This window comes from Lepidochelys kempii, chromosome 19 (assembly GCF_965140265.1).
Source record: "Lepidochelys kempii isolate rLepKem1 chromosome 19, rLepKem1.hap2, whole genome shotgun sequence".
NCBI classification, from domain to species: domain Eukaryota; kingdom Metazoa; phylum Chordata; order Testudines; family Cheloniidae; genus Lepidochelys; species Lepidochelys kempii.
Genome location: NC_133274.1, coordinates 4,987,239 through 5,010,095, shown reverse-complemented (window position 1 = coordinate 5,010,095; position 22,857 = coordinate 4,987,239). Strand labels below are relative to the sequence as shown.

Sequence of the window (22,857 nt, the reverse complement as noted above, 5' to 3'; positions counted from 1 at the left end):
AGAGATTAATTGTATTCTGACTTAGGGAAAATCATGTATGCGATTTTCTGTTATCTGCTCTCATACAGTTTCATTTCTAAAGAGTTCCTTCCTTCTCTATCGCTATTAGTGATGAGACTTTATTCCTTTGAAGCCTTCTTCAGTGATTCAGCCCTATTAATCTGTGTTGCATTCATCTCATCTTCCACGTTCTCTGGTTTTTATCCCCATCATCTGTGATCAGGCTCACTGTCTTTTCTCCCAGTTTTCAATTTCTAACACCAAATTGGAAACTTCTTTTATGACATTTCCCTTACAGAGGAAATCGCATAAATCAAGATTTGTATTAATCCATCTATTCCCATGTGATTTGAATATCAAGAAGTTTCTCTTACTGTTATATTGACTTAAGGCATCTTTAGATACAGGTATATTTTCAACAGAAGCCATGACAGAGCATCTGGTTTCTGTTATTGCATAAAAAGTCATCGTCAGGTAATGGGGTCCAGAAATATGATCTAACAATTTAATATTAAGAGAAAAGTTTTCATGAAGTGTATTTCTAACAGTTTGTATTGCCCTGCAGGCTTTGCAAATGATAAGAAACAGAGAGTGAAACAGACTAGATACAACAGGGAAATTGACCAGTTTATTGCTATTCTCCAAACAGGCTCTTTATGCACATATTTATGCACAAAGAGGGCTGCATTTCAAATACCTATATTAGATTGACATTTCTAGGCTTCTTTATGAAGTTTGGACCTCAGTGTAACTTTGAAAACAACATCCTGGGCCTTGTTTAGTCTCCTCGTAAAAGAGATCCAACCTAGAAGTCCTCGCAGACTCAGACTTGAAGGGGCAGCAGTCCCTGAGAGAGTGGGCCCAGGATGTGCACTTGATTATCATGCACATTGTGTAAAGAGTTGTCACTTTGGATGGCTATCACCAGCAGGAGAGTGAATTTGTGTGGGGGGGGGGAGGGTGAGAAAACCTGGATTTGTGCTGGAAATGGCCCAACCTGATGATCACTTTAGATAAGCTATTACCAGCAGGACAGTGGGGTGGGAGGAGGTATTGTTTCATATTCTCTGTGTATATATAAAGTCTGCTGCAGTTTCCACGGTATGCATCCGATGAAGTGAGCTGTAGCTCACGAAAGCTCACGCTCAAATAAATTGGTTAGTCTCTAAGGTGCCACAAGTACTCCTTTTCTTTCTGTCAAGATACTGGCTTAGCTAACATAGTCGCATCCATGCTTGGCCTACCCAAATTTGCCAGCTATGAGGAGCCTGTGGCCAAGCGCTCATGCAGAATGGAGATGATCAGGGCTGACAAGTAGTGGCTTAAGGACTGCTGTATGGGATTATTTGATTGGAGTGCTTTGCAGAGGGATCCGGTAAATGAGAGAGGTGATACGAGCATGTGAGGTGGTGAAGAATCATCTTCCCCCCTAGAGGAATGTTTGCTGTTGTAAGTGCTACAGTGTTAGATTCACTCTGGTGCATTCCAACACCAGAAATGTCTGCATTTCAGAAGCATCTTTATGAGCCAGAGATAAAAAAACATCCCTGGGCAGGGATAGCTTCACTGCATCCAGAAAGGGTGGTGAACTCCATTCCCTTTCCCCTGCCCGGATGCGGCTGACAGGTGAATGCATGTAATTCGTGCATTACATGCACACTGGCATCAAATTCATAGATCCCAAGGCCAGAAGAGATCACTGCGATCATCTAGCCTGACCTCCTGTATGACACAGGCCATAGAACTTCCCGAAATAGGCCCTAGAGCAGAGCTTTTGGAAAAATCCTCTGGTCTTGGTTTAAAAATCGCCAGGGATGGAGAATCTACCATGACCTTTGGTAACTTGTTCCAATGGTTAATTGCTCTCGCTGTTAAAATTTGCACTTTATTTCCGGTCTGAATTTGTCTAGCTTCAACTTCCAGCCATTGGATCGTGTTACACCTTTCTCTGCTAGATTAAAGACCCCATTATTCAATATCTGGTCCCTATATAGATACTTCCAGACTATAATTGAGTCACCCATGGACCTGCTCTTTGTTAAGCTAAATACATGGAGCTCCTGGCATCTAGAAGGCACCATAAAGCGATCATTTTACAACGGTCTCCTCCAGGGACCTTTGTCACAATGACCTCAGCTGGAAAAGTCACAAGGCATTTATATTCATACACAAAGTTCTTGGCCAGTTACCACTGGCCACTTCTACAATATTTAAAACCCACACCACCAACAAATGTACTGACTTGCGTGCGTGCTGGATGGAGTATCAGGACTGCTCAAATGCGTGACGTCAAGGTATCATCTAGTACTTGGATTAGCTGCAGAGAAGAGCTCTTAACACTCCCCCAGCTAATGGCAAAAGCCTTATTTAGCACAGCTAGTAAAGGTCTGTCTCCTTGGGTAGGAAGTTCCATGTTCTATCTTTGCTTTTAACCAGGAGTCCTGTGTCCCTGGAATTGTTGCAATAGGCCAGAAACCACCATTCAAAGCATCATGCCCGAACCTAATGCAAAAGTCCAATGCAATGTAAGGAAAATGTTTACTTTTCCCTTAGGGTTTTTGAAGCATCCTAAATAGAGAATTCTTTCCCTGCTTTGCAGTTTCCAAAAAACTCTAGAAACGAGCAAATTCTCTCAAATTATACACTACTTAGAGTAACTACTACAAAATATGCCCACATTTCTGTAGAAGTTCTATTGATTTCCACCATTACTTCAGTTCTGTAGAACTTTCCCACATGGGCTCACCCCCAGCTCTGACAACCAACAACCCATCCAAAGCTGCCCGTGGAGTATCCTTGTGTTGATGTTTCCTCATGCATGCAGACAACCAGAAATATTTTTCCATTTGTAGACTGCACCGCATTGAGTGCTGAAGTTGTTAACAGAGGTCAATAGCAGGCAGTTAGAAATAATAGAAAACAAAGGTGGAAGGTGGGAGGGATTTCATTAGCAATAAACCCTCCTCAAAATGTTCTGCAAACATCCATTAGGAACGTCTGTGAGCTCATAAAACTCTGTCTACAAATAGCTGATGCACCCAGAAAGCAATCCATGCTGACCTACTTCCTTTTAAAAACTGGTAATGTTGAAGTGTCTGATACAGAGGAAGAACCTATTCAGAGCTTAATAGGAAATAATATAAAATAAATAAATAACCCACACAGCAGTTGGAAACAAAACTAACGGCTACAAAATGTGGATGTGCTACTTATATGATGCTGGGATGCCTGAGTTTTATTGAGTCTTCTGGAACTGCTACTTCAAATACAAATCGATTATTGCTTCTTATCCGTCATCGGGATTGAATGGGTCAGCTCTTTGGAGGCTCAGGATTTATATATAACGCAAATACTGCACCCACTGTACATATAGTAAATAAACACACACACACACACAATGAACACTTATGAATAGATATTCCACATACTGTATAAAAACACATACCTGCTCTCCAAAGCATTTATGGACATGCACAGACAGGCATGCAGAGAAAGAGAGAGACACAATGCCATGATGTAGCAGCAAAGGGTTTTAGTGGCATGAGTTCGGAAGGCCTCATGGCTCACTAGTGGAAACCAGCCCTCCTGACTCACAGCACTGGGCTTTTAACCACAATACCATCCCTCCCTCTCTTTTGTTGTAACAGGTTATATCCCAAACCCTGAAAGATGGGCACCCCTCTATAAATGCCTCCATTTACTGATCCCTCCTCCCAACTCACACGAAAGCCTCTTGCACGCACACCTCAACCATCCTAACATAATATGAATATGATCTTCTTAGGATTCATTAAATCCTATTAACTGCAGCACTGATATAAACATATTTCATCAAGACATCTCTGAAAGCAATTTGCAAAGATTAAGGGCCAGATCCAGCCAAGCATTTAAGAACAAGCTTAACTTTTGTCATAGGATTATTCAGCAAAGGAGTCAAGCATCCTTGAAATCAAGCGCTTCATTGCACTGGGACCTAAGTAATGAAGCTGCAGAGAACCCAGGCCTGATTCTCCCCCTCTGCACGACACCATTTACTCTCGCTAGCATACCTGTGGTAGGAGACACGGCCCTTTGAAATACTACTAAAATGCCCATTTTAAAACCTCAGCTGGGTTGTTTCTTTCAGTTTCCTTCTGTGGGTGAATGTGCTAAAACCACTCGCCATGTTCTTTGCTGTTGTGGCTTGAACATCCTTGGGACTGGTCGGTGAAATGTACACCTCACTGCAGAGTATGTGTCACTGAATAACGTTGTGTCCCTTTAAAACAGTCAGTTTGCACTGGGGAGGTGACGTACAACCCCTAGAGGTGAAATTCTGACCCTGCTGAAGTCAACGGGAGTTTTGCCAATGGACTTCAATAAGGCCAGAATTTCACCCCAGGTTGTTTTCTGGGTTTTTTTTAACCATCTCCCAAATGTTCAGCTCTGGCATGGGAGGCACAGGGCACTAGGAACCCTAACACACCTAGGGGGCTGCTGTCAGAGGCGCTGAGCAAGTCCACCTGCCACGGAAGTCAATGGGAATGCAGGTGCTCATCACTTTTGTAAAACCAGGCTATGATTAGAGCGCGGGATACTCAGAATGAGGTAGGGAAAAGGGAGAAGTGCAGCCACACAAAGACAGGAAGGAATATCTTCTTTCTGACCCAACGAAGGGAAAGAATGAGCTCACACAGACACCTCCCATGAAGCTGAATGAAAGGTCTCTGCAAGCTTCTCTCTCATTCCTATTTGCTTGGGCAGAAAGACTTTCCTTCTGCACATTGGCACATAATGTGGTAGAAGTAAGCCTGGATTTTCAAAACTACTAATGACTGCGGGTATTTCAGCATCCAGGGGTCCAACCTGAGACACTGAAAAGGGACCTGATTTTGGTATCTACAGTTTTGCTGTCAAAAATGAAGGCACCTAAAATGTAGGTCACTGTTTTCTTAGAACCCAATCTCAGGTCCGCATGGGAGCCTTTCCCTTAACTTCAGTGGGCAGTGGGAATCAGACCTTTAAAAGAGTGCTTAACCCTGGTGCAAAATAGTTAATTGCCTCAGCTGTCTAGCCTCTTATGCCATGGTGCAATTGCACAAATAGTTAAGGCTGGAAGAAGCCACCCTCTGGAGAGAACTGCAGCATGATCCAGGATGCACAAGCTGCAAGAAGCCTATCTTCTTTTGTTGGTTCCAGAAGTGGGGAAAAAATGTCAAGAGAAGAAACAAACAAACAAAAAAGAAACAAACTCCTCTGGCCTTATACCTCTGCTCATACCCATTGTCTAGGCCAGAGCTCCCGGGCAAAAAGAAAACCTGTATCCAGCAGGCTGTCACTCATTAAAATCCCTCAAGGCATAATGTCAAACCACTCCAGTGAAGTTTTATGCTCATCTTTAAAGGTAAATAGGAGACAGGTTACTCCGAATGTAGCTCAGGTCAGTGGCACTGTAAGCTAAAAGCCTGAATGGGTGTTGGTTCAGCAGTCTCCAGCCCTCCTGCTTTATGACAAGAGTCAATATGTTTAATGGAAATCGGGAGGGGGAAGAAATAAACAGAAGCTGGTTTGATAGACTTCAATGCCAGGCAGACTGGGGCAGGGGGCGTTTCTATAATGTAGGACCAAATAAAAAACAAATATGCACACCCAATCGATGGAGAGCATTCAGGAAAAGAAACACACAGTAAATATGATGCATGGCCTCCCGCGGGAGCTGGCTTGTGCTAGCAGATCTGGTGTGGGATCCTAAGAAACAAGTAGTTCAGAAGATGCCTTTGGGCCCCGGTGTTTCTGTGGCAGTACCAGATGTAGTTCCTGGGAACAGCTCTTTACACAACAAAGACTGAGATGCAAAACAGATCAACGGGTGTCGGTCTCTGTACAGCGAAAACCTGTTAATAGCAGCCACCAGAGCGATGGTTATAATCCGGTTTCCGAGTAGCATCCGGTGAAGTGAGCGGTAGCTCACCAAAGCTTATGCTCAAATAAATTGGTTAGTCTCTAAGGTGCCACAAGTCCTCCTTTTCTTTTTGGTTATAATCCGGACTACTGAGTACAGGAGAAATGCATCATGCATGTGTGTGGTTTGTACAGGGGAACCGTCAGAGGGGAGGGGAAAAGTTGATCGTCTCTTGCAGCAGGTGGCCATTTGCACTGATGTAAGCATGGACATCTATCACAGGTATTTATCTAGCCCCCATAACTGTTGTATCTAATCACCTCACAATCTTTAATGTATTCATCCTCACAACCTCCCTGAGAGACAGGGCAGAGCTGTTATCCCATCTTATTGATGGGAAACAGAGGCACTGAGAGACTACATGACTTGCCCAAGATCACACAAGAAGTCTGTGGCAGAGTAGAGAATTGAAGCTAGAACTCCCAGGATAGTGCCTTACTCACTGGACCATCCTTCCTCCCCAAAGCCCTATGTTCACATTATGAGCCAGATTTTCAAGAGTGCTCAACTCCCACCCAAGAACATAAAAAGGGCCAAATTTTGAATAAAATCTTTTAGCATCCATCAGTTCCCATTGTGACACTATAGTATGAGTGTGATTCCCCACTGCACCTTGTGCAGACTTTTGCATCAGTAGAAAACGAGTGTTAAGTGCTCCCAAAGCAGAGTGTTCGTGTTTTGTTCTCACTTTACACTGGTGTACGTGGCATGACAAGGTGCAAGACAATGAACAATCAGGCTCTATATTAATTATGTTATATTAATGCATATACACTCAAATATGTATTGATGTGTATATTACATACAGAATAATTACATTCAAATAACATTCCTTAGGTTCCAAACTCAAACATGCAAAAGTTAGGAAAATATTTTATAATTTGAAAGCTTTATGCAACCTAAATATAGGGGTCACTATCAGCTCCCCCTACAATCTATGTGCATGTGTATAAACACTTACATTTGCATATGGATACATTCAGATGTGCATATTTACATACACAGTGTGTATGCATACACAGAGGTAGGGAAACACATAGAAACCCAGTGATCCAAATTGCTTGGGTAGCAGGATTTGATTGAAATACCCAGGAGCTCGGTACAGAGGGAATCTTATGCCTTCAGTTCTGCAGAGCTCCTATATTTCTTAGCTCCATGGGGCTAAAGCTGAGCACTAAAGCTAAGCTTCATCAGGGCTCTCCAGAGCCAAGCACTGAGTCAGAATTTAAATGATCGTAAATACTATTCATTTTTCATCCGCCAAACGCCTTCACCTGCAGCACACCATTAGCTGGGGAAAGAGGCCTCAGCCAGCTTCAGATTTGAAACCTAGTCTAAAAACCCAGTCCAAATTCGGATCCAAACACCACCTTTTCAGGTTTGTGTCTTCATCGGAGCTGAACCAACAAACTCGGTGAATTTGAGTTTGCCCATCATTAGAACGTAGAGTTTCTGGAAGGAAAGGATTGATCATGCTGGCAAATAGCCAGCCATAGGGGGCACAGGCTCTGGCCAACCTTCCCTTACACATCTCTGCCAAGATACCCTAATTTTGATCCATCAGAACTAAAACTCCTGGGATCTGAAATTCAAGCAATGTTCTGAAGCTATACGCTGTCGCCAGGAATAAAGATCCACCAGCGGGTCTCTGCTGAACACGAAATGCAATGAATTCCGGCTCACTCCCCTGTTGCTCTATTGGGCCAACAGAAGACTTCATCTTTGTAGCAATATAAGGAGATATAAATTGAAAGACACACACACAGAGCCTGACCCAAATCCCACTGAATTCAATAGAAAAACAAAACACATTGAGTTTAATGGCCCTTGAATGAGGCCCACAGGGTATTGAATAAGAAAGTCACTTACTTGTTAACAGCCACTTTCCCGACTTTACCAGCACTGCCATTGACTTCCCTAGCCTCAGTTCTACAGTCCATCATTTCTGATGGCCAGAATACACCACATGCTAACACAGTGTGGACACTTCATCTCTACGAGTGGTTAAACCACACACAGATATGCACAAGTTGGTCTTTTTGCTCAGGCACTAGAGACCCATACTCTTGGATTCAGAGGTCTCAGGTTCAACCATGTGCACGATCTGGCCAGGGCATTGTTACAAGCTCAGTAAAAGGACACACGGGAATATAACAGGTCTGTTGTGTGGGAGAAGGGTCAAATTTTGACCAACTCAGAATTCTTGCAAATACAGCACCGGTTAATGTTATTACAATTTGTTTATTCGCTTTTATGTAGTAATGTAAAGAAAGGCCCAGTGAAATGAGCACTAGACTAGGAGTCAGGAAACCTGGCCTCTATCCCAGCTCTGCCACTTGACCTGCTCTGTGGCCTTGGACAAGTCACTTCGCCTCTCTTTCCCCTCTACCCTTGGCTATTCAGATTGTGAGCCCTTAAGGGCAGGGATGGTCTCCAATAAATTCATGGAGGAGAAATCCATCAATGGCTATTAGCCGGGATGGGCAGGAATGGTGTCCCTAACCTCTGTTGGCCAGAAGCTGGGAATGAGAGACAGGGGATGGATCACTTGATGATTACCTGTTCTATTCATTCCCTCTGGGGCACCTGGCACTGGCCACTGTCGGAAGACAGGATACTGAGTTAGGTGGACTTTGGTCTGACCCAGTATGGCCGTTCTTATGACTCTGGATTTGCCTGATCTCCTCTGGAGGTTCACTCTAGACCTGGATCCCCTTGACTGAGATCCTTTATCCCCAGCTCTCTCTCACTTCATCTTGGGCTGCATGGTCTGTGCTTTCCCAGAGGGGCAATGGTTCATAGATTGTGCTTCTGTCTTTGATGTAGCTGGCGTTTGATCCCTTAATTGCTTTGAAAATTAGGACCCAGGACTTAAACTGGCATCAGGGGCTGACTGGGAGCCAGTGGAGGGGCCTAAGCCATGGAGAAGGCAGGTTTGTGGGAATCTGCTGGATGAGATTGGACAGCCAAGCACCCTGTGAACTTGAGTCCGGAAAAGAAAATATTGCAAACAGACACTGATATCATATTTGAAAGACGCAACAAAAAATAATTAAAGGGCTAATATTCTCAAAATGGTGTATTTTGGAAAGAAAAAAAGATTATTAGTTTTGATTTAGTTTAGGCAGCACATCATTTTCACATTCAGCTTCAAATACAATGAATTACAGTAATCCAGCCTGGAGGTGACACTGGATAGATCACTCTGGCCAGATCCTCATGCTGGAGGAAGAAATATTTCCTAGTGAGATGGAGGTGAAAAGACATTTTGGAAACAGATCATATCTGATCACCCAAGCTTAGCAAGGAGTCAAACAGGACCATGAAACCTGGAACCACTTTGATGAAGGGGAGCTGTATGCCTTTGATAGAAGGTGGAGACAATTTCTTGGCTAGTTCTTTGAAGCATTTCCCCTTTTCAACAGGCATCACTTCACTCCTGCCTGGGTTCAGTTTGAGCCAGTGGCATTTCATCCAAGAGCTAATCTCCTGTAGCGGTTCTGACATGTTAGTGGTAGTGGTTGTTGCATCAGTAGTGAATGAGAGATAGAGTTGAGTGTCATGGAAATTCACCCCCCTGAAGACTTAAATTAGGGGAGATTAAACAAGGCATTCATCTAACGTAATGGTGTCCAGCCAAGAAGGCTGATCAAAAAGAATTATGAAGGGCGTATTTGACTGAGAGACCCTCCTTCCGTAGGAATTTTCCTCCTTTTCCATCTGCAGCGGGATTTCTTTAGATTTTAACCACAGGAAGAAACCAACGGATATTACACAAGGGGATCTAGCCAGACAAGACTGCAATAAATTAAAACGACATCCACACAGGGGACTTGATTTATTGGGAAGGGATTGTGCAAAATGAGTCCACTCAGTGCTTCATAGAAAGCTCCGAGGGACGCCAGGCTGCAAAAACTTGTGAATCCAGACATCTGATGGTTTGTGGGAATCTGCTGGATGAGATTGGACAGCCAAGCACCCTGTGAACTTGAGTCCGGAAAAGAAAATATTGCAAACAGACACTGATATCATATTTGAAAGACGCAACAAAAAATAATTAAAGGGCTAATATTCTCAAAATGGTGTATTTTGGAAAGAAAAAAAGATTATTAGTTTTGATATACAGTTTCAGGATTACTGGGGAACTATCAAAAAGGAATTCATTAACAATATTCTTAGCGTTATTTCTAGCACCACTTTACATGATGAAAACTGAATGAGTTTCTAAAATCTCATTCCTCTCTCTTTCTAGGTGCCTATTCTATTCTTGATAGGTTGTTATACTCCACTCCTCACTGCAGTTTCTGATTGCCTTCCAGCAAGGCATTAAACAATGTGATCAACATCTGCCATATATCTGTTCTCTTCTCCGCTTCTTAAGCAGAGAAGCACTTGCAGGGGACGGTCATGTTTTGGTAGGGTTTTAGGTGGAGTGGTTTTTTTGGTTGTTTTGTTTTTAAATTGATATGTTTTTACGTTAGAGAAAGGCACGTCAACAAAATATGCCTTGGACTTGAAAAAAATGATGAGGTTTCTGATGGTCACTTGATGGTCATCACCACATCAGTGATTTATCCCCACAACGCCTCTGCCAGGCAGGGAAAGATTACCATCTCCATTTTGCAAATGGGGCACAAAGGGGTTCTCTGTGGGATTTTGGAGCACAAGTCCCAATGACATGGAGCTTCTGATACGAAATTTCTTAGATGCTGTCAGTGAATTTACCCCAAACAGTTATGAGCGGCAGAGCTGGGAGTTGACCCCTGAGCTGTGAACCCCCAGCTGAGTGCTTTAACCGCAAGACTCTCTTCAATCTCACCCTTAATGCCGAGGGCTTACTTTCCCCTAGTTCACTTTTTCCTATTTTCACTTTCTTTCTGTAGTCACTTGCACTTTCTGGTTCTCATGCACTTCCTGGTAGCTCACTGGCATGTCTTTTTGTTCCCAGCTCCACAGGGATACACCTAAATTGGAAGCAAAACCTCTTTTCAATGACTTTTTTTTAAAAAAAGGGAGGGGGGAGTTTCTGTTTGCTTATCCACCAGTGCCTCTGAACCACAAGTTTAAAACACCATTAGAAGGTCTGCTTTGCTAATTTTTTATGATGCGCAAAGAGCCTGTTTGCCCATTTTCAAGCAACAATATGTGGGCCAAAGTCATCCCTCATTTAGGACCTGATCCAGTTCTGACTGAAGTCAATGGACAAGCTCCCATTGAATCAATGAAGCAGGATCCAGCACAATAACGCACAGAGAATTTGCAATGAACTTCAATGGTAACTGTAAATGCCCCAGGGTCTGGTTCCTCCCATTCTAAGGGAGGCATCATGTTTTCACTCTGTGTTCTGCAGTGTCAGCTCATGCCAGTCTGCTTCAGCTTTCAAAGTTAAGTTATGGTCAGCTGTGATGTAATCCTGAGATGCATTAATGGACACTGCAGATGGGGTTTGAAGACTAGTCCTTCAAAGGGTGTTGGAACAGGCATGCAGTCCTTTCATACACCAGGTTCTCACACAGGGATGTCATGGAGCGGGCTCCTAGAAGCACATGGTAGAATTCTGCCTGCAAATTAAAGGACGAGTCAGAAGGGGACATGATTCCCTGCTACTCATGGAGTTTACTTCCTCTATGGATACTGTCAAAGATGATTTCTCTTTGGCGCTCATAAAAAGTCTTCTGAGGAGCAATGACTGTCTTTGGGTTGCACCAGCGTGCACTGAATGTCAAAAGACCTTGTGTTGGATAGAGGGATGGGAGGGAGAAGAAGACATCCACGACCCTCCTACAAGACCCAATCCCATTTCGCAAGTAGAACACAGCACTGTGGCATCAATCAGCTCCGTACCATTTTCAGAGACAAAGGATGTTTCCAGCAAAGCGGAACTTAATATTCATTTCTCTGACAAACAGCAGGGCCGCCTTCCTCGGTGATGGTCCCAAGGGAGCGTCTTTGTTTCCAGGGGAAAAGAAAGGCCGTGGTTCAGACGTTTGGAGTTGTCTAGTGGATTCAGACACACAGTCTCCATCGCTCTGGAAAGTCCAGCTAGTATAAACGGGCATAGGTTCATTGAAATCAATGGCATTACACCAATTTACACCAGCTGAGGATCTGGCCCAACATGCTTTGAATTTAGCCTAGATTCGCTGTCCTTCTTTACTGTGGGCACGTGTATCCCTAGGACATGGCTAAGAAAGGTGACTGGTTTTTCCGGGAGCTCCTTCTTAAACCACTCAACATGTTCCTTTCTCTGAGTCCTGAAACACATGTTTCAACACATCCTTAGGAGTAAGATTAGCACAGGCATTTGAACACCAGCAACAGGTGCTATGATTGTATTACACTTCAAAGGTACACTAAAGCCAAGAAGTATGCTAGGATATATAGCTATTTAAACACACTACATCAGCAACACTAACTTCCTATTAGGCAAATTCTTCATCTTGACTTTATACGGAGCCATTAACTGTGATTTCTTTCTTGCAATTAGGGAACAGGGTGGCTGTAAAACTGGTGATGAAACTTGTTAGTAAGTTGTGTATAATTTCGTTTGTATTTGCCAAGCACTAATTGCCTCTTACTTGGATGTTTTTTGCTTTGTCATTTGGCTCAAAGCGTTTACAAAATGAAATGTATTTTATGCAACTGGCTGATTAGGGGAAAGCCAAGCTATGGGATAGTTCCAGCACAGGCTTTGGGGACAGCAGAGAGAGGTGCTTTCTGTGGCTCATGCACCGGTGTTTTTCAGCAAGACCAAAACCAAATTGCTGCCCTAAGACAAGGCAAAGCGCTTAGCAAAATGACATAGGACACTAGTTAGGGTGTGGCTCTTCACTTGTAAACCATGCAAGGGTGGATTACAGCTCAGAAACAGCTTGGGACAGGGGCCACTCAAAGGAAGGCTCTCTGCCTTTAGGCTCACTCTGATATCTAGTGAGTTTAGGCTACGATGCACACACGGTGAGTCTGGCTATGTGGTAAGGAACTAACTTGAACTCACTCATGCACCTGTCTAACACTTGGACAGAGATGGTTAATTTGGGCTACTAGCCAACAGGACCTATTAGCAGGTCATCTTGCTGCAATGAACAGCTCGAGGAAGGTGGCTTCAGTCTCTTCTAAGTGAGGTGCAGTTACCAAGAACGTGCATCTTTCACTTAGATGGGACGGGGCATGAAGTTCACACCTTGCTACTTTGTAGGGACACATTAGCCTGGGACTTCCTGGCTCCTACTGCCGAGGGGGCTCTTGGTCAAGCAGCCTCTTCCATGCTGAAGAGGAAGGTGCATTCACGCTGATGATAGGACGTTTGTCACCTCCTCCTGCAAAGCCACAGTGCTCCCCTTTCTCCTCTCGCTGTAAGGTTCTGGGAAGTAAACGAAGTAGCAAAGTGTGGAAAACTATGGGAAACCTTGGCATGTGACTCACCACTGGAGTCAGCACCCAGTTAAAGGTGCAGGGAGCGGGAGGAGGAGAAGCACCAGCAGCGTTTGTTACAGAATATATTAGAACTGTGTGACCAGCACTGTGGCCCCAATCCTGAGAGGCAAAGGTCACCCTAACCCCAGCCAGAGGCCAAGCAGCCAGTGCTCAGCGCTGCTACAGATCAAACCATCTGTAACGTTTAAGCAGGTCAAAGACAGTAACTGAACCTAGGAGTAAAGACGGGTTCATTCGAAAATTTCAGAAATTCCAGAGGGAAAGGAGCTATTAGATGAGACAGTGTCACCTCTACCAGTGCAGGATGGTCTCTACAATACGTACTTATGATCTTTACGTCCCAAGCAATGGGGCTAGTACCACTTCTCCTGGGAAGCTATTCCAACAGCTAAGCTCTCACCATTATAACTTTGATGTTCAGCCTCTATTTTCCTGTGCTTGGCTTAATAACATTCTTCCTTGTACCTCTCTTTGCAAACACGATGTTGACATCCTGTAAATATTCATAAACCACTGTGGCCCATCCCGCCAAGGCATTGCTCAACCAAGCCAGACATACCGATATTTAGCTCTATTAGGTTTTCTTGCATATCACACCCCTTCGTGATCCCATACATCGCTGCTGGAGTGCTACAATCAGCAATCCTACCTGAAGCAGCTCTCAGCCTGAAAGCAATATGACAATTTCCCCACACCTAGGCAAACATTTTCAAAGGTGGGTGAATCAACTATAAAAGTAGCCTGATTTTTCAGGTTCCAGGCGCTTAAAAACTGCTACTGCAGTTAATGGCAGCAGCATGCACTCAGCACCTCTTACAACCACATATCTATGGTCCCAGATATGGGTTTTGTATCTGGTTTTAGACACCACATTTTAGTGTTGGCCCCAGTTTAATGTGGAACCGAAATGGTTTTAACCAACGGGATTTAGAAAGAGATTAATCGAGATGCCTGGTCTACAGTGAAAAGAGCTTTTAAAAAAATTGAAATGAAATTTGCTCAGCTACGACCACCTGAGTTCCAACCTTGAGTTCCAACCCGCTTCTGCAGTTCTGTACTGCTAATGCCCAGAACAGGGACTGGCAATCATAGACCCATAGACTTTAAAGCCAAAAGGACCATCATGATCATCTAGTCTGACCTCCTGCACATCGCAGGCCACAGAACCTCCCCCACCCGCTCCTGTAATAGACCCTCTAACAGTCCTTTCACTGACTGAGGATATCAGACTACTAGACAGAGACCTCAGGGCCAAAGTTTGCAAGAGTGACTAGTGATTTTGGGCGCTCAACTTGAGACATGGTAAAAAGACTGATTTTCAAGAAGTGCTTAGCACCTGCTCTCTGATGTTCAGGCCCCTTGAAAAGGCATTTCAGGTTGGGCACCCAGAAATGGAGGCAGCCAAAGTAACCAGGCACTTTTGAAAATTTCTGAGGTGTTTGTAAGGTAAGAGAGGAAAGAACTGACTTCAAACAAGTTGGGAGAAGAATGTACTTTTTGGGATTTTTTTACACGTTTTCTAATGATCTGGGATCTACAGACCCAATTTTGCAAACACTTTTGACCATTGCAAAGATACAAAATCCTGGATTATTTATTTATTTAAGGCTGGGGTTTTTAAAGAAATTTAAGGGAGTTCAGCATTCCAATCTCAATGAATTGCAGTAGTCCACTTTGAAAATCCCAGGCTTCATTCTTACCTTTCTTTTTCACACCTTGCTTAGACCATTACAATTTAAATATGTTTATTCTGAAAATTCACTAGGCCCTATTGATGAGATTGATTATTTACACTTCACACAAGGAAATCAGGCTGGCTATTTTCACTCCCACTTGTTTTCGGAAATGTACAAGATCATTGCTACAGCATTTGCACTCCCATCAAAGCAAGGGAAACGCTCAAGAAAACCTACCCTGGCCGTTTTCATGGAAACAAAATATTATGAAACGTTTTCTATTCATATTGGGCCAAATCCCTAATTTCAAAGAGGACTGCAGGTGCTTAGCATCTGCATCTCTGGGAATCTGACAACCTCCTTCCTCCACTTCTTTTGTTTATAGAAAGTATTCTTTGACATTGTCTTAAAAGACTCCTAAGCTTTTCAATTCCCTTGTAAAAAAGTTACTGTCTGCTATCCATGTTATTCTGTTGTGAAAAGAATAAAACAAGAAACAAGGCAACAAAAATCGAACCTTCAAAGAAAACAAGAACTAAAATTACAAGAAGGAAGCCAATATTTTCCCAGTGCTGAATTATGCTGCATAAAATCATTGGAGAGAAAAGCCCTCAAAACTCTTACAGCTTGCAAGACAAGATATGTGACAGCTATGACTCACAGGATAATCTCCTGCTTATTTGGAACTTAGTCTGCCATAAATTTTCCATTTTTCTTGGTACGTCTCCCTTTGTAATATGAAGCACATCAACGTATTCAAATACACCATGCTCCCTGTATAGAGTCAGTCATTCAAAGCCCAGAACCCAGCCCCCTATCACCTAGTGTCAGGAATGTATCACACTCTAAGGTGCTTTAAAAATAAATATTCAAAAGCTCTGAGTCAGAATCCTCCAAGTGCAATGCCCACCATGAAGCTGTCAAAACTGCAGCGGGATTATGTGTCCTGAGATGACAAGATCCACACGAGACCACATCCCTGCTTCTTCTGAGGCAACCAAACGCCAAGAACGGAACTTAGATTACCTTCATAGGTTGCTTTGAATCCTAGTAAGTTGCGGACGCTGTCTGTCTGGAAGAGGAGCCACATCTGGTGATTTGTGCTGACAATCAGATCAGGAACCGTTGTACCTGTCAAACTGTCAAAAAAATAATGCTTATTTTCCCTACAGGGGTATTTGGCTTGCTGTCCATTTCAAAGACCACATACCCCTTTTCTGTGGGGTAGACAATAACTTGCATCAGTGCTATCAAATCTCACTTTAAAAAAAAACAAATTGAGCAAATTTTAGTGCTTCTGAAAATAAAATAATGACACACCCTCTAGGCAAAGGCTGAACAACCTCACCTCAGCCACATCCTTCTCTCAATCCCAACCCACAACACTGCTCCTTTTCCCTGGGCCAGTCCTAAATGACTAGCAACAGAAAATGATAATGGGGCCAAGGTTTGCAATGGTTTATTTTTCCTCTCTGAAGGGTAGAAAGAAACAAAAATGTATCAGAAGACAGTTAGGTCTAGTGGACAGGGCACTGGTCTGTTAATCAGGAGACTTGGGTTTTGCTCTGCCTGTGACCTTAGCAAACCACTTAGGCCTTGTCTACACTGCAGGCAGCATAGCTACGGCACTGTGGCTATGCCGGCATAACCCCGAGGTGTCGATGCAGCCTACGACAGAAGGGGTTTTTCCATCACTGTAGAACAGCACCTCCCTTAGTGACAGTATCCAGGTTGACAGATGCATCCTTCCATCAACCTATTCCATGTACTCCAGGGTTAGGTCAGCACAGCTACACTGCTCGTGGGTGTGCATTTTTCACACCCCTGAGCACTGTCGCTATGTCTGCTAAAATTGTAGACCAGGCCCTAATCTCTTTCCTCTCCCACCTGCTCTCCAGTTAGACTGTAAGCTCTTCAGGGCAAGAGTCAAGCTCTCACTAAGTGTCTGCACAGTGCACAGTTCAGGGAGCCCTGATCTCAGTTGAGCCAGTGAGGCAATATTGTAATGTGAATAACGGCATCTTCCTTTGTCACTGAAACAGGACGCAAAACCTGCAGGTGAGGGAAGCGGGTGACTGAGTCACCTTCATTGCCTCTCCCCCCTCGCAGTTACTTATAAAGCAAAAAAGTAGTCAAATATTAGAAATTGAATTTAATGGCATTTCATGCAGCACTTCTCTGCTGACAGGAAAGTTTTCACAGGGACCACAAACAAACTGCAGATGGGCACAAACTCTCGTGCATCTGCTGATGCTAGGCGAACCCTTGATGATGCCATGATGCCACACCCTATCGAAGCACTGGAGTGTTGTTTAAGCAAGGCTCACCCGGGAAAGCCATTCTCAGGAGAGCTGAAAACAGCGACCCGTTAGAGAAATGCCACAACAGATCCATGTTCATGAAAAAACAAGGGGATGAGTAGGTAACTTTTTGTAACAACTGCATAAACAGACACACACACACACGCACACACAGAGTTGCTGTATGTCCTGCATCATCCACGGATCCAGCCATAGCAGTGCCTGAAAGTGTTTTTGATGAAATTGATCCCAGAGCTCTTGAGGCAAAATTATTGTAAGCCAGCACTGCATGTGAGCAAACACAGTGGCTGTGCACCGACAGCACCAGCTCCTCTTTGGGGTTTTTGAAAGAGGCAGACGCAGGAAGGGAGATGGAAGATTGACCAAGAGGAAAAGATCATTGCCTCAAAGTTTCACACACGCTTTCAAACTCCATCTTCCCAAAGACAGTCAGGCTGAGAGGTTCACAGTTGAAGGAAGGATTTGGATGCCCAATTCCAATTAACGTTAATGGACACTGGGTAGCTGAATCCCCAAAATCTCAGCCTAAGAGTCTCCATCTCATCTGAAGGACAGGGACGTCGTACTGGGGTGCAAGAAAGGAGAATGACAACCACCAAGCTCCCACAGCTCAGTTTGGCACTCCAGAAGTTTACCATTCTGTACCATTAAAGTCATTCGGAATTTTCCTCTTGGCTTCAGGGGAGGCAGGATTCAGCTCCTAACACGCAGGACGAGAACTGGTCAAGGCTAGTGGCAGAAGCAAGGCTGGTGGTGGGTTCAGAATCAGACTCCGGACTCTAGCTTTCACAGCCTGTCAAGGTTCCTCCCGCACTCTGAACTCTAGGGTACAGATGTGGGGACCTGCATGAAAAACCTCCTAAGCTTATCTTTACCAGCTTAGGTCAAAACTTCCCCAAGGTACAAAATATTCCACCCGTTGTCCTTGGGCTGGCCGCTACCACCACCAAACTAATACTGGTTACTGGGAAAGAGCTGTTTGGACGCGTCCTTCCCCCCAAAATACTTCCCAAAACCTTGCACCCCACTTCCTGGACAAGGTTTGGTAAAAAGCCTCACCAATTTGCCTAGGTGACTACAGACCCAGACCCTTGGATCTTAAGAACAATGAACAATCCTCCCAACACTTGCACCCCCCCCCTTTCCTGGGAAATGTTGGATAAAAAGCCTCACCAATTTGCATAGGTGACCACAGACCCAAACCCTTGGATCTGAGAACAATGAAAAAGCATTCAGTTTTCTTACAAGAAGACTTTTAATAAAAATAGAAGTAAATAGAAATAAAGAAATCCCCCCTGTAAAATCAGGATGGTAGATATCTTACAGGGTAATTAGATTCAAAAACATAGAGAACCCCTCTAGGCAAAACCTTAAGTTACAAAAAAGATACACAGACAGAAATAGCTATTCTATTCAGCACAGTTCTTTTCTCAGCCATTTAAAGAAATCATAATCTAACACATACCTAGCTAGATTACTTACTAAAAGTTCTAAGACTCCATTCCTGGTCTATCCCCGGCCAAGACGACCACAGACAGACACACAGACCCTTTGTTTCTCTCCCTCCTCCCAGCTTTTGAAAGTATCTTGTCTCCTCATTGGTCATTTTGATCAGGTGCCAGCGAGGTTACCTTTAGCTTCTTAACCCTTTACAGGTGAGAGGAGCTTTCCCCTGGCCAGGAGGGATTTCAAAGGGGTTTACCCTTCCCTTTATATTTATGACACAGCCAGTAGCTGTAGCCAGCAGGTATGCATGCCATGCAAGTTTCATTGACTGCACTAGAGCTGGGTGAATGCTGCAGGACGTCACCTCCCAGATATTCATTCACGTCTGCTGCCTTCGTGCTCCTTTTGCACCTGCTCTCACGAGTGACTTTTCAGCTCGCACTCTAGGATTGAAAATTCACTCCCTGGGTGTCTTTGCACCATTCACTTGATGGTAAGAGTTACACTCCTTCAGACAGGAAACAGAAACTATACTGTGTGACTTGTGCAACCAATCACAGCTAGGCAACAGAGATTCCAAATATTTGCAGTAGCAAAGTGCTGAATATCTAATATTAAAAAATGTGGCCGGATTAAGCACTAAGATTAAATCTGGGATGATCTTGATAATAATACCATTTCCTGGCTCTTACATTATGCTTTTCATCAGCACATCTCAAAGCGCTTCATGAAGTAGGGTCAGTGTCATCACCCCCCTTTTACAAATGGGGAAACTGAGGCATGGAGCAGGGAAGTGACTTGCCCAAGGTCACCCAGAAGGCCAGTGGCAGAGCCAGAAACAGAACCCAGGTCTTCTGGGTCCCCACATAGTACTCTATCCACTAGATCACACCGATTCTAGCTGTTCATGGACATCTCACAATGCCAAAATGAGGGACTATCCACTGACTAAATTATTTATTACAGACTATTTCCTCTGCTCTAATTTCCATGGTCAGACCAATCAGCTGTGAAATGTTCTGCGACACTTTAATTACAAGTACTTTCCCAAGTCATACTTCAGAGTTATATACACCACGGGTGAGAAACGGTGACTCAAATGTCACTGGAGTGTACACTCCGCTGCACAGAGACAGTGCAGAAGGAGAGAAGGCAGAGAGAAATTCCAGAGGAAAAAGAGTGAAAAATTAAACAAAATGAAATCAGAGAGGCAGACAGACAGACAGACTGTGACAAAAGAAGAAAAAAAGGAGAAAAAATTTGAACATAATAAGAAATAGGTTACATACAGTAAAGAGGGCAGCCACTTATGCCGGCCTAGCTTTTGGGCAGTTATTCTACTCATAATGCACGGCAGACATTTTATTTAGCTGTAATACAGTAGTTCTGAAACTTCTGTACTGGTGACCCCTTTCACATAGCAAGCCTCTGAGTGCGACCCCCCCCCCCATATATTAAACACACTTTTTAATATATTTAACACCATTATAAATGCTGGATGCAAAGTGGGGTTTGGGGGTGGAGGCTGACAGCTCACGCCCCCCATGTAATAACCTCGTGACCCCCTGAGGCGTCCTGACCCCCAGTTTGAGAATCCCTGCTGTTATATATCTACATAAAGAAGGAGAGCCTAGTGGTTAAGGCACTGAACTAGGACTCCAGAGAACTGGGATCAGGTCTCACAAACACTCTTCAATCTTGGGAAAGTTACTTAAACTCTGCGCTTCAGTTCCCCATTTATAATATGGAGATGATAACCCTTCCCATGAACTAATTTTGTAACCTCTTCCACACCCAGCCCCCTCCCGGCCCCAGCAAAAAAACAGAGTTAAAGAAGTTTTCAAAACCTCACACGCAATGAGGTTTACCAGTCCCGAATGGTCAGGTGCTATTATCTTCTCCATGTCAGAGACAGGAAAGGGATGCAACAAAAAGGTTAAAGGTCAGACTTGCAGAAGAGGTGAGTACCCGTTCCGGCACCGCAGGGTAGATCTACGTTGTAATGTGAAGAAGTATAATTGCACGTGGGTAGGTGTACCCAGGCCAGCTTTAATTTAGCAAGTACCGCTAAAATATCACGGAACACATGGTGAAGCGGGCTTCTGCACGGGCTGCAGAATGCTGCCCAGAACACACTGCCATTCCTAACTCACATCAGGGTCCATGCTGCAGTGTCTTCACTGCTATTTGTAGCGTGCTAGCTAGATTAAAACTAAAGCTCCCAGTCGCCTGCTCTTACCATCATCACAGGCTGTTTCTCTCTACAAAGCAGGGCTTTGGAGCTGTGCTCCGGCTCCGCTCCAGCTCCAGGCAAAAACCTGCAGCTCCACTGCTCCGCGCTCCAGCTCTGGGCTCCGCTCCAAAGCCCTGCTACAAAGCTACACAAAACTACACTGCATTCTGCTTCAGTGTATCCTATGATTACAGCTACTGCTCCTTCCATATACTGGAGCTGGATTTGAACTGATGTCATCTTCAGCAGTTGGTGCTCCCCCTCGTCCCCCATCCTTCAGGCTGTGGAGGGGAGATGAGACCTACTGGAATAAGATCAGAGGCAGACCATCAGAAATTGGTAGATTGGAGACGGGGGCTTCCAGGCCTCATTTTCTCTTTCAGGTTTGTCCCACCCTGCTTGATGTTTGAGAACTCGACTTATCTTCATGTTGCAGAAGGGTAGTCAAAGCCTGCTATGCAGTTATGTATTCACAGGTGTACCCTGCTTCTTCAGTATTTACCATTGCACTAGATTTCTGACCCCATGCATTCAGCTTCCTAGCTATTGCTAGTCTCTCTCTTTCTCTTCTCCTCTGTCAAGTGTCCAGACACAGCGACATTCCAGAAGGAAGGAAGCAGCCGGATGAGGGAATTACAATTCTGAAGGCTTCCCTGGATGGGCCTGAAGATAACGTGACTAGGAAGAAAATACAAGGCACCAGAAAGAACACTCCATTCATTCTCTATTGCAGACCATGACATAAAACATTCACTGGCTTCGAGCAAATAGGCCCTGGACCCTCCAGAATGCAAACACCTATGGTAAATATCCTGATGCAAAATTAATGTACTGATTTGCACAGTGCTAAAAGAAACTACTTACACATAGAGCACAGTTTTCTGGTCTCCAACCTGCCCTCCATCACCCACTGTCAGCGTGTCGTATCCTCTTTCCAAGTCAAATTCTTCGAAGGTAAGTTTGATAACCTAGCAAAGATACAGCATATTAATACGAGTCAACCACTGAGGCAGCCTGCAGGTCCTCTTGTTTATTTCTGTGTGTGTGTCTATTGAAGAGCAATTTATAGGTGCATTAAATCTTCTGGACAATGGAAATGGTGTCTGGTCTCACTTTTTATTGCATTGTGGCATTTCTCCCCAGACGCACACAGCTATTACTGAAATCATCTTTCATTTCTCTGCTGTGTCTATCGATTTTCCAGATGCATTTACTGATACAGAGGTGCCCATTGAGCTTACAGCACAGGGTTTATATTCGCTCTGCTGGCTGGTCACTATTACCATTTGATTTTCTTTGCAAATTGGGGATTTGGATTTGGGTGATGGATCTGAATGCACGTGTAAGTGGCATTTATCAATCAAACGCAGTGCAGGCAGGTTTAAAGCAGCTTGGGGCCTTAGAGTAGTTAATTTGGTGGTGGTGGTGGGGTGTACTCAGGGGGTTTCCTCCTTGGCTTTAGTGGCTGCTCTTTCTCCCTCTGCTTGAGACATGATTGCATTGGTTACACTGGGGCAGGAGCCATCTCAGAGCAACGGTTTCAGGCTCTCTGCAGACTCAGACATCACTACATTAGTTTACAGTTAGTTCAAGTTTTCAGACTTTTTTCACATAAACATTGGATGGGATTTTCCAAAGCACTTGTGCAATTTAGGAGCACAAGTCCTGCTGAAAGTTAAAGAGAATTGTGCTCTGAAGTCACTTAGATGCTTTTGAAAGTTCCACTCGTTTTTTTTAAAAAAATGAATGCTTCATTCTGAAACTGGGGACTGGGGCCATAGGCACCGGCCTACTTTGACTAGA

General features: G+C 44.0%; 1 protein-coding gene across 11 annotated transcripts in view; it reads right to left on the bottom strand.

The window, feature by feature from the left end:
* The window catches only part of CSMD2 (CUB and Sushi multiple domains 2), a 548,097-nt gene that overhangs the window by 215,114 nt on the left and 310,126 nt on the right, over positions 1 to 22,857 (bottom strand). For 10 of the 11 annotated variants that reach the window (XM_073317325.1, XM_073317326.1, XM_073317333.1 and 7 more), the window contains 2 exons: positions 21,919 to 22,022; positions 16,081 to 16,193 (listed from right to left, as the gene is read on the bottom strand). The exons of the other annotated variant lie outside the window; for it this stretch is intronic. In XM_073317325.1, coding sequence (XP_073173426.1) covers positions 16,081 to 16,193; positions 21,919 to 22,022 — 217 coding nt within the window. The remainder of the gene's footprint in view (positions 1 to 16,080; positions 16,194 to 21,918; positions 22,023 to 22,857) is intronic. 11 annotated transcript variants of the gene reach the window in all.